Here is a 12434-nt window from a genome sequence, read left to right as displayed (position 1 = left end):
ATTCTGATTGCTGTATTTTACACATGTGAGATACTCCGTGTCAGTATATATTGCAGCATGTTCATTCCCGTGGGGGTTATTGCATTAAAAAGCCTGTTTTTTGTTTTTGTTCCCCCCACCCCCCTTTGGTGTATTATGGGAAAAGCTTGAAGAGCAACGCTGTGCAGATATATATATATATATATACGGTGGGACGGGGGAGGAGCGTCTGGCGGGGGAGTATTTGATCACATGTAGTCATGACACAGGCACATATCACAGAGATTTTGGGGTGATTTCTCTCTCCTCCTTCCCTTCTCGCCTCGGGTTATAAAACGGTTTATGGATTTACGTTCTGTTCTGTTTATTTTGTTTTTTATTTTATATAAACGTGGTTCTTTTGTAAAGCCGCTGTCTCCGAGTCCGTCTGTCCCACACACAATGCAGAATGGCTCCGTAGAACCCCCAGTTTAGCCCTATCACTTCCTGGCAGCAGTGTTGCTCGGGGGCAGGACAGAGAGACCCAACCTATTGAATATTTGCTCCGCCCCTGAGGAGCTCCAACTGCTGCAGCACCAGGCAGAGGCTTCGGCTTCATCGAGAGAATTACTAGAAGTGTTTCAGACTGATAGTGGCACATGTAGGTCAGGGGCATGTTGTGTTGTCTCTTATAATGAAGCAAGTTGCCCTTATTGTGGGGATCCCCAATATCGGCCTCATAAGAAGGTCTGTCCCAATGGAATCCTTACAGGTAGGTCGGCTCCATGTTGCAGCACAGCCTCTTCTTCCATAGGGGGGGCACTCTAGTCTTGCCGTTGTCTAGAACTGCCAGAAAACTGACCCAACTCCTTGTATTTTGCTTCATCCAATGAGGTGAGAGCTGCCATATTGGATCATGGAACAGATGTACAGACCATGGACACAGGCGCTCGATTATTATAATAGAAAAGTTTCAGTGGGTCATGTGATAGAAATGACATCACTAAGCACGGATTATAAGGATATAATACACCAAAGCGTGAATATCTTGTAAATTATATCCTTATAATCGGTGACTACTGATGTCATCAGTTATGAATGGGGAGTAGTGATGTCATTTCTGTCACATGACTCACTAAAACTTGTGTATTATAATAAATAAAAGTTCCTTGTTGGAAAATATGAGGATATTAGAAGTTACCTCGGAGTTCCATGACCTGTATAAAAACACTCGGCCTTGTTCTTTTATATGGTCATGAAACTCCTCTGTGACTTATATTATTATTATTTTTATATATATATATATATATTTTACAGTACTTTTTTCATTATATAATACACAAAAGCCATGAATATCTTGTAAATGATATCCTTATAAACGGTGAGTAGTGATGTCATCAGTTATAAATGGTGAGTAGTGATGTCATTTCTGTCACGACTCACTAAGACTTGTGTATTATAATAATAAAGTACCTCTTGTTGGAAAATATCGGAGTCCTGGAACTCGTGTATGACTTGTAATATCCTCATTTTACAACTGAGGGAAGTTTATTTATTATAATACACAAGTTTCAGTGAGTCATGTGACTGAAATGAGAACTCACCGTTTATAACTGATGGCATCAGAACTCAACGTTTATAAGGATATCATTTATTCATGGCTTTTGTGTAATATATATATATATATTCCGCTGGGCTACTGGCACTCTCTATAAAGTCATTAAATGTGACCTCAATTATTCACTATATCTCCAAAAGAATCCGCACTCACAGGACCTCGGAGTTCCATGACCTGTATAAAAACACTCGGCCTTCGGCCTCGTACTTTTATATGGTCATGAAACTCCTCGGTAACTTATAATATCCTTATATTTTACAAGAGGGGGAACTTTATTCACTATATAAATGGTGAGTTCTGATGTCATTTCTGTCACATGACTCATTGAAACTTGTGTATTATACTCATGTTTTTATATGGTCATGAAACTCCTCGGTAACTTATAATATCCTTATATTTTATAAGACTTTATTCACTATATATTACACCAGGGCTTTGCTCATCTGCACCTACTCATACTCAAACCATGTCCCTTATCACCTGTCCCCTGTACTTATCTAAAGCCAACTTATATATTAATTGTAATAAAATAGTGAACTCCACCGCATATGTACTGTCCATGCATCAAGGGCAGGGCACCCAATCACATTTACACCTATATGGATACAACCCCATTATTATAATCAATATGTAACGCAACCCACACTGCAAAAACATAGTATGGCTCTTAGTGATGTCATCAGTTGTAGTGATGTCACATGACTCGCTAAAACTTGTGTATTATAATAAACTTCCCCTTATTGGAAAATATGAGGATATTAGAAGTCACTTTAGAGTTCCATAAAATGTTTATATGGTCGTGGACTTCTCATGGACTTCTAACAGCCTTATATTTTACAATATGGGCTACTTTATTAAATATATATACAAATATAATGTGCTGAGTGGTGGAGTAATAACCAATTAAGGAGTAATAACCAATTAAAGAGCATCTCAAATTGGTTACATTTGCTCAGAGCACTCACTGCAGTAGGAGCAGCAGCTGACATTCATCTTCTATTTATTAAGTGGTTTCTGAGACATTAGCAGTTTTATACTACTGATACCAGGCAACCTCCTAGTGTTTAGTTAATATACAGGGGGGGGGGGGCTGGGAGTATTGAGTGAGTGGGAAGCTGAGTATTAGAAGAATAAAACTGCAAATATCATAGAAACCAATGAAAATGGAAAAAGACAAGAGCACAATGTACAAGATTGGTTGGGCTGGAGAGGGATCAGCTCTTGGATAAGGATTGTGTCCTGTATAAGGGGAATAATGGGGCAGGAAGGATTAGGAATAAAGAACAGGGATGAGTGACTGAATTCCCTCCTACACGAGCTGGACAATTCCCTGTCTGATTAGAGTTTAGGGTCGGCGCCCCCAGCAGTGGAGGTGGGAGAGAAGTAGAAGTGAGCGGATGACAAGCTGCTGGGGTTATTACTAGTCGGAATACTCACACCTCGGGACAAACCATTGGGGGTGACTCACCGGCTTTGATGTTCCCTGTGGCGGCTGCGGGGGGTTTTCTCTCCGTCTCCCCCGGTGTCTGGGCTTGGAGTGACGTCAGCAGGGGGTGGAGCGAAGGTGCCGGGCGGCAGGTGACAGTTGTGCCAAGTCCGTGGGAGAGAGGGGGCGGGGCGATGACATAATAATAATAATAATAATAACTAAATCTAATCCCTCACTGTCTCATCTCCAGTTTCACAGCTGTTAATTACACGGGTCGGGGGAGGGTCGGCTGTGGGGGGGAAGTAGTTGGGAGTTGGTAGAAGTGATGTCCCGGGATGTCCCTGCTCTCCCCCAGCCCTGCGACCCCCAACTACCCACTGACTGACCCTGTATCTCTCCCTCCAATTATGTATCTGCCCCTTCACTTCTCCCTTATTCCTGCTGCTCCCCCGACATTTCTCCTTCTCTCCCCCCCAGACCCCCACTGATCCCCCTTTAATTCTCCCTCATTCTGTCACTTCATCTCTCTCTCATCTCATCAGACTTTTATTCCTTCTCTCCCTAATTCTCTCTCCCATTTACTCCCATTCTCTCTCCCTCTGCCCCTCATTGTCTTATTCTGTTTCCCCTTTTCTCAATCTCTGTCCCTCACTGTCTCAATGTCCCTCATTCAGTCAGTGAATCTCTCTCATCAGACTTTTATTCCTTCATTATCCCCCTCTCATTCTCTCACTCTTCCTTCTCTCCCTTATTCTCTCTCCTCTTTACTCCCAGTTCTTCTCTCACTGCCCCTCATTCTATTAATCTTTTCTCTTTCTCATTGTCCCTCATTCCATCACTTCATGTCTCACATCTCATCCAGCCTTTCATTCCTTCTCACTCTCATTCTCCCTCTTCCTTCTCTCCTATTTACTCCCATTCTCTCTCCCTCTGCCCCTCATTCTCTTATTCTGTTTCCCCTTTCTCAGTCTCTGTCCCTCACTGTCTCATTCTCCCTCATTCAGTCACTTCATCTCTCTCATCAGACTTTTATTCCTTCTCTCTCTCATTCTCTTCCTTCTCTCCCTGATTCTCTCTCCTATTTACTCCCATTCTCTCTCCCTCTGCCCCTCATTCTATTGATCTTTCCGCAGTCCCTCACTGTCTCTCTGTCCCTCATTCAGTCAGTGAATCTCTCTCATCAGACTTTTATTCCTTCTCTCTCTCATTCTCTTCCTTCTCTCCCTGATTCTCTGTCCTATTTACTCCCATTCTCTCTCCCTCTTCCCCTCATTCTATTGATCTTTCCGCAGTCCCTCACTGTCTCTCTGTCCCTCATTCAGTCAGTGAATCTCTCTCATCAGACTTTGAACAAAAAAACAAACATTGGGAGAGACTTACTGTTAGATGAAAAGAGGAGCCCAAATAAATGATAAAAAGTAGAAAATGTTTATGAGGAGAGGCTTAAGCCCAACGCGTTTGGTGCCAGGGATGGGAATTTACTCACAGGCTGTTGGCCTCCCCTCCACTGATTCCTTTTAAAGGGGGGGATAATGAGCCATTTAACTGTACATAAATGACATCACACATTGTTCTACCCAATCAGGGTTTAGCTTAACACAAGTGGATAAACCAGGGGTGGCCAAAAGGCAGGTGGGGATGTACCAGTAGAGCTTTGGCTGGTGATCAGTAGAGTTTAAGAGCCGGTCAACAAGCAGCTTGTCTAAATAAATCTCCTGTTTGATGCTTTTCATTCAGATATTTATTATGTTAAGGTCACATAAGAAATAGTTGTTTGTTAAACATACAGTATGAATATACATATTCTGATAAATCAATATAAAAGTCATATTTTCCATGGAACAGAATGCTAACACTGCTTTTATGGATGTAGATCATAATTAGACATCACCACTAACACTAGACCTCACATTAGTAAACTATGGGCAGTCCTGATATAAACCAATAGCAGTGAGTTACATGAGTTACAACACATACATTATCCAATCAAAACAGGGGGAGGGAAATGATCACAGTGTTTAAGCCAATAGGAGAGATGTGAGGGGGAAGACAAGTGATTGTACAAGAACAACATCAGCAGAGTGAGTCTCTCCCCATCTCACTCGGGAACATGTTGTACTTTATATACAGTAACATACAGTGTATTCCATAGTTTAGTGCAATTAGTGAGGCACATTAAAGTGAATGGAGGTTTCAATCTGAATGATCAGAAATAAGTTTGTTATGTGATGGTGATTGGAAATACTAAGAGCAATAGGTACAACATTAAGGGGCACATTTACAAAGCTCGAGTGAAGGATTCAAATAAAAAAAACTTCGAATTTCGAAGTGTTTTTTGGGCTACTTCGACCATCGAATGGGCTACTTCGACCTTCGACTACTACTTCGACTTCGAATCGAACGATTCGAACTAAAAATCGTTCGACTATTCGACCATTCGATAGTCGAAGTACTGTCTCTTTAAGAAAAACTTCAACCCCCTACTTCGGCAGCTAAAAGCTACCGAACTCAATGTTAGCCTATGGGGAAGGTCCCCATAGGCTTGCCTGAGATTTTTTTGATCGAAGGATATTCCTTTGATCGTTTTATTAAAATCCTTCGAATCGTTCGATCGCAGGATTTGCGCTAAATCGTTCGACTTCGATATTCGAAGTCGAACGCTTTTAGTTCCTAGTCGAATATCGAGGGTTAATTAACCCTCGATATTCGACCCTTCATACATCTGCCCCTAAGACTATAAAAGGAAAGAAAAACAGAGAAAATAAGAGTTTATTATATGTCACTAATTGTATAAAGCCGTAAATCCTTCAAATTCGATATTCTAATTCGTAGGATTTTACTTCAAGGGTTGAATTGGAGGGTTAATTAACTAACCCTTGATATTCGACCCTTAGTAAATGTGCCCCTAGGACTATAAAAGGAAATGAAAGAAAAATGAAAGAGTTTATTACATGTCACTAATTGTATAAAGAGAAGAGAAGCTCAGGAACAGGCAAAGCTGAAACATATTCTAGTGTCTGATATTGTAGCTGATACTAATTAATACTTTATTATAATACGAGGAGTAATTACACAATAACAGTCTATGTTGTACTTTTTATATATTATTTGGGCTCCTCTCATCCCGTAACATTAATTGACGTCACTAAACTATAGGCCCATTACACTGGGGCTTTGGGATGTGACGTGTTTGATGTTTTGACTTTATTCAATTAGAATTTTGGAATTCACAGTGAACTCTGGATTATTGTTCAACAAGTAGAACTACAGAAATATCATTTCTTTCTTTTCATTCCTTGCCTCTCCCTCATTCTCATTCTCCCCCTCTTCCTTCTCTCCCTTATTCTCTCTCCTCTTTACTCCCAGTTCCTCTCTCACTGCCCCTCATTCTATTGATCTTTTCTCTTTCTCATTGTCCCTCATTCCATCACTTCATGTCTCTCATCTCATCCAGCCTTTCATTCCTTCTCACTCTCATTCTCCCTCTTCCTTCTCTCCTATTTACTCCTATTCTCTCTCCCTCTGCCCCTCATTCTCTTATTCTGTTTCCCCTTTCTCAGTCTTTGTCCCTCACTGTCTCATTCTCCCTCATTCAGTCAGTGGGGCAAATTTAGGGCGAAGTGACTAACACTGGCGTAAACTCTACAGCGTGCCGTCATTTTCAGGACTTCGCCGATTTACTAACGGGCGCTGGAGTTAATTCGCTAGCGAAGGAGATAGACTCTAATGCTGCTTCACACTCTAACGCCAGGTGAATTTTCGCTCTGGCGAATGGACGTAACTAGACAAATTCACTAAGATGCGGATTTTACTGAACGTTAGCTCTTGCACCAAACTTCCCATCATATGCAAATTAGCCAGCGCTAGCAAAACTTCGCCATTTCGGAGAATCGACGCCTGGTGAAGTGTTGCGATGTGAGCAAAGCCGTCGCTGGTGAATTTCTGGAGGTTAGTGAATTGACCCAGTGCATCTCTCTCTCACCAGCCTTTTATTCCTTCACTCTCTCTCTCTCTTTCTCTCTCTTTCTCCCACTCTTCCTTCTCTCTCTTATTCTCTCTCCTATTTACTCTCATTCTTTTATTCTATCCCCTTTTTCTGTCCCTCACTATGTCCCTCAGTCAGTGCATCTCTCTCATTCAGCCTTTCACTCCTTCTCTCACTCTCTCGTCATTCTTTCCTTCTTTCCCTTATTCTCTCTCATATCTTCTCTCTGTCTGTCCCTCATTCTGTTAATCTTTTTCCCCTTTTCTCTTCCTCGCTCTGTGTCCGTCACTGTCTCTTTCATTCCCATCTGGTGTCTCTGGCCGTCCCGCTACACTCACATTCCTTTCTATCCGGCAGTTTGTTGGAAGGAAGAGGAATGAGAGTGAGAATAAGAGGAGAGAATCATGGCAGGGGGTGTGTGTGACGCGGAGGGATTTCCACACTGTGGTGAAGGAATGGGTGGGGGCAGGATAAGTATAAAACATGTCACCTGAGGGACAGGTGCAGCACAGGTGAGAGGAAACATGTCCAGAGCACAGACTGCAGCAGGTAAGTCTCATTGGGAGCCGGTGTATTATTAACTGGTTTAATGAGAAGAGGGATCTGCAGACTTATTCTCATGAATGAAACTTAAGGTCCTTAAGACTCTGAATGGGCAGTGACATTACTACACTCAGGGGACAGCCGGGAACTTCACATCATCTTTCTGCTGCCACTGAGTCTATAAAGGTCACCTGTTCTGTACAACTGACAGTTACTACAAATCAGCGCAGGTGCAGGTACATACAAGTAGCGCTACTGTAACTGAATAGAAATCATTGCAGGTACAGATATGGGACCTGTTATCCAGAATGTTTGGGACTTGGGGGTTTCCGGATAAAGGATCTTTCTGTAATTTGGATCTTCATACCTTAAAGGGGTGGTTGACCTTTAAGTTAACTTTTGGTACGTTATAGAATGGCCAATCGCAAGCAACTCTTGAATTGGTCTTCATTATTTATTTTGTATAGTTTTTGAATTATTTGCCTTCTTCTGACTCTTTCCAGCTTTCAAATGGGGGTCACTGACCCCATCTAAAAAACAAAAGCTCTGTAAGGCTACAAATGTATTGTTATCGCTACTTTTTGTTACTCATCTTTCTATTCAGGCCTCTCCTATTCATATTCCAGTTTTTTATTCAAATCCTAGGGGAATTTGGACCTTAGCAACCAGACGGCTGAAATTGCAAACTGGAGAGCTGCTGAATAAAAAGCTAAATAAGTCAAAAACCACAAATAATAAAAAATGAAAACCAAATGCAAATTGTCTCAGAATATCCCTCTCTACATCATACTAACAGTTAACTCAATGGTGAACAACCCCTTTAAGTCTGCTAGAAAATCATATAAACATGAAATAAACCCAATAGGCTGGTTTTGCCTCCAATAAGGATTAATTATATCTTAGTTGGGATCAAGTACAAACTACTGTTTTATTATTACACAGAAAAAGGAAATAGTTTTTAAAAATGTGGATTATGTAGATTAAATGGAGTCTATGGGAGACGGCCTTTCTGGATAATGGGTTTCCAGATAACGGATCCAATCCTGGGACATATAGAGAGTGGTACTGCGACTGACTCTAAATCAATGCAGGGTAGATATAGGTTGTATAGGTTGTCAGATTGTAGGACACTTTGTGCTCCCCAGAGTTAACTAGTTGGTTACACGAGTGATTAAGGAGTAACTATATCACAATAATCAGCCTGACTGTTTATTTCTCGGCCTCGTGGATGAGGATTTGGGGCTGGAATGCAGTCGGATGAGTCTCTATGAAGTGAACAGTAACTGCTGCAACAAAGTGATACAGGATTTCCACCAGCCACGAGTGATGTCACAGCCAGTGATACTTGTGGTATGGAGGGAATGTACCATGCGGGTCAGATTCTCTCGTTGCTCCCACACCCCCTCACCCTCTATTGAGCTGAGCAGCAGGGTGTTCTGTTGCTTGGCACTCATGTATATCAGCCTGCATTCCCTGCTCATACCTTACTAATCTCACGTCATGCCCCCAAGAGCTTCCCCTTCTCTTCCAAAGAAAACACTTGTCACATTATTAGAGCTTCTCCAGTAGCAGATCAAAGGCTCCTCTGCTCTCCATAACTGGGGTGTAGCCAGAGGCCATGAAGTAACAGTGTAGTAATATTGACTTGGGCTTCCTCCTTCACATTTCTCCTAGTTTTTTCATCCAAATTTATTCACTAATATCCCTGCATGAGGGATTGTAAATTGCCCCCTAACACTACAGTGGTTTCATTGGTCTCCTTATATCCCGGACCCAAAAGAAGCTTCAAACAATATGTTCTCAGGGGATTTTGTTTTAATGTTTTCTGTCCTACTAAGGGATCTCATTTCGCCTTCTCTTCTACCAATGAACTTTTTTTCCATCTTCTCTCCCACTCGGAAACTTATTTCACTATATTCCCTCTTATGAAGGGCCCTTATTTCCCAATCTTATCTCACACCAGGAGACATTGTTTTACCATCTTATCTTCTACTAAAGGACCTTATTTCCCCCTTCTCTTCTACCAGGGAACTTTATTTTCCCATCTTCTTTGCAACCTGGAAACCTTATTTCATTATATTTCCTCAAACCAAGGGCCTTTATTTCTCCTTATTTCCACCAAGGGACATTCGTTCCCTTCTCGCCCACCCGGAGACCTTGTTTTCCTTATCTTCTCTCCTACTAAGGGCCTCCACCAAAGAACCTTATTTCCCCCATCCTCACTGCTAACAATGGATTTTATATTGTATATATCTTTATATCTTATTATATCTTCTTTCCTACTAAATTTTTTTCCCTTTTCTCTCCTACAAGTGAAATTTATTTCCCAGTCTTCTCATGATCTTAAGGGTCCACCACCCAGCCCCCTCCACCAAGACCTAGACCACCAGTTTCTCTCCTAGAACCACAAGTGGGCCAGTCCCACGCTGCCTGCTTGTACAGAATTATGTATGTTTTATAGACCTGAGGTGCCACTGGAGGGGGAATACAGATCAGAATGACTCTGGAAGGAGTAGACATAATATGGACTAAGCCAGTTATCTGCAGTATGCACTGATAAGAGATGTGGAGATCTGTAGTAGAAACAATTGGCTGAGCTGTTTATTGGCTTCTGCAAGGACATGCAAAGTGCAAAATGTATTGGCTGAGCTTGTTACCTGTACTTCAGTAGAGACATGAGAGAGAAGAAGGGACAAGTGGTGGAGTATATTATCTGTAATGGGAAGACATCTGGGATGATTATGTCTGTTGTCTCGTTACAGTTGTCCTACTGATTATCTTCAGCCATTCTCTAGAAGGTGACATGGCTCCTACCCCAGAAGAGGACATCATCACCAAGATCCAAAGGCAAGCGGAGTACTTGCAAACCAATGCTACATTGCTCCTCAACACCTATGTAAGTGTAATCTCACCAACCAATACTATAGCTAGTAAGAAATGAAAGGGTGTTACACCCACTAGAGATGATAAATCACCATGTAGACCCAGGAGAAGATGATCACCTAAGAATGTGGTGTTTCTGGGGTTTATGTTAATGAAATATAAACACAGACTGATGGACATAAGATCTTTAAACAATTTTGAGTTAATCTGCAGGAAATTCTAACACAATAGTTTGGTGCTTAATAATCATTTCTATTGACAAATATGAGGGACTGTAAAGGGACAATGTTGCGCTCCCACTTATGCCAACATTTCCATTGAATGGTGGGGAAAGAAATTGGCAAAAATCTTAGGTGGTTTCACTGTACTCAGTGGCTTGCTGATTATTTGGAAAAGCTCAAGTTATGCAAACCACAGTTTCCACATGAGTCATCTCTTTCTCTACAAGGGTGGTATATTATTCCCAGTGCACTGTACACCCTCTCTGTTCTTCTGCTTTATTAATAAGTAATTAATATGAGTGGCTGCATAGCAATACACTGCCAATCACTGCCACAGCTTCACAATACTAAACCCTCCCATGCAGAACAGAGTATTACTAACCCCCCATGCAGAATAGAGTACTACAAACCCCTCCCATGCAGATTAGAGTACTACTATCCCCCCATGCAGAATAAAGTACTACAAACCCCTCCCATGCAGAATAGAGTACTACAAACCCCTACCATGCAGAATAGAGTACTACAAATCCCTCCCATGCTGAATAGAGTACTACTAACCCCTTCCATGCAGAATAGAGTACTACAAACCCCTCCCATGCAGAACAGATTACAACAAACACTTACCATGCAGAATAGAGTACTACACACCCCTCCCATGCAGAGTAGATTGCTACTAACCCCTCCCATGCAGAATAGAGTACTACTAACTCCTCCCATGCAGAGTAGAGTACTACTAACCCCTCCCATGCAGAATAGAGTACTACTAACTCCTCCCATGCAGAGTAGAGTACTACTAACCCCTCCCATGCAGAATAGAGTACTACTAACTCCTCCCATGCACATCTTTTCATTGACTAGCCCTTCCATAAAAGTCTTCCTTCTTGTTTAAAGCACTATTATTCCTCCTAATGAAAAGCATAACTAATTATGCATATCAATGAGCTTCCAGACCTTCCCACATGCTGTCCCCACCCATGCTTATCTCACTACAGCTTTTATCATTCGCAAAGAGCTATGCACAAGTTTTTCTTTCATCCATTTTCTCATCAGTAGAGAGCATGCTGAATCCTCTGATGCAGAGCAATATTCTACTAATCCTTTCTATACACAGCTTCTTACAGCTAAACCCTCCCCTGCAGAGCATTGGACTAATGACTCCGCCCCCACACACAGTGATCATCATTTTTCATCTCATTTTCAAATTTCCTCATTTTCCTCTATCATATATATATATATCCCATTTTCTCCTATTCCTTCCCTCATCCTACTCATGCTTTTTCCTCTCTCCCACAGCTGCAGTTCCAGGGCAGTCCATTCAGTAACCCTGGGTTCAGCTTTCCTTCATGGCAGGAGCCAGGGTTGCCAACTGCCAGCCTTGGCTACAAGAAATGGAGGTGCCTTTGTCATGGAATTCGGCTCTTACTGGCCAGAGAAGCTTTTTCTGCCATCGCTGAGTTCTTTCAGATGGTTCTTGATGATCAACTGGCATTGAACCCCAGGGCATCAGAACTTCTCCGTCTATTTGAAGAGGCCAGAATTTCTTCAGGAGCTGTGATCAGTAACTTGGCATCTGCCATGGAAACGTTGAACTTTCAGTCTTCATCAGTGGAGCCAGATCCCTGGAGCTGGAGATCTACAGGGGCCACAAGTTTCCAGAAGAAAGTGCGAGGCTATGTACTTTGCAGGGAATACAAGGACTGGCTAATCAGATTAGTCAAAGACATGGATATATTGAAAGGGGCACGTGTGATGATAGACAGCCCAGGCCAAGAGAAAAGAGACTGCTGTAGGCCATGA

The 12434-nt window shown here is 41.9% G+C and overlaps 2 protein-coding genes across 2 annotated transcripts in view; both read left to right on the top strand.

Moving 5' to 3' along the window:
• fbxl19.S (F-box and leucine-rich repeat protein 19 S homeolog) overlaps nt 1-8558 on the top strand; it is a gene marked incomplete at both ends in the record, with an annotated part of 24501 nt that extends 15943 nt beyond the window's left edge. Inside the window, 3 exon segments of the mRNA NM_001173992.1 lie at nt 8530-8539; nt 8541-8550; nt 8552-8558. Coding sequence (NP_001167463.1) covers nt 8530-8539; nt 8541-8550; nt 8552-8558 — 27 coding nt within the window.
• On the top strand, nt 7515-12434 carry LOC108705275 (cardiotrophin-2). Its single transcript, XM_018242090.1, has 3 exons — nt 7515-7539; nt 10296-10429; nt 11931-12434. Exons 1-3 carry the CDS (start codon nt 7515-7517, stop codon nt 12432-12434), a joined length of 663 nt encoding a protein of 220 aa, XP_018097579.1.

Source organism: Xenopus laevis, chromosome 9_10S (assembly GCF_017654675.1).
Source record: "Xenopus laevis strain J_2021 chromosome 9_10S, Xenopus_laevis_v10.1, whole genome shotgun sequence".
NCBI classification, from domain to species: domain Eukaryota; kingdom Metazoa; phylum Chordata; class Amphibia; order Anura; family Pipidae; genus Xenopus; species Xenopus laevis.
This window is presented reverse-complemented; position numbering and strand designations above follow the sequence as displayed.

What these genes read in the sequence shown, in the direction of transcription:
- LOC108705275 (XM_018242090.1), top strand. Translation starts at nt 7,515, where the DNA reads ATGTCCAGAGCACAGACTGCAGCAG. An exon ending in CAGAGCACAGACTGCAGCAG is followed by an intron (nt 7,540 to 10,295) that starts GTAAGTCTCATT and finishes GTCTCGTTACAG; the next exon opens with TTGTCCTACTGATTATCTTC. An exon ending in CATTGCTCCTCAACACCTAT is followed by an intron (nt 10,430 to 11,930) that starts GTAAGTGTAATC and finishes TCTCTCCCACAG; the next exon opens with CTGCAGTTCCAGGGCAGTCC.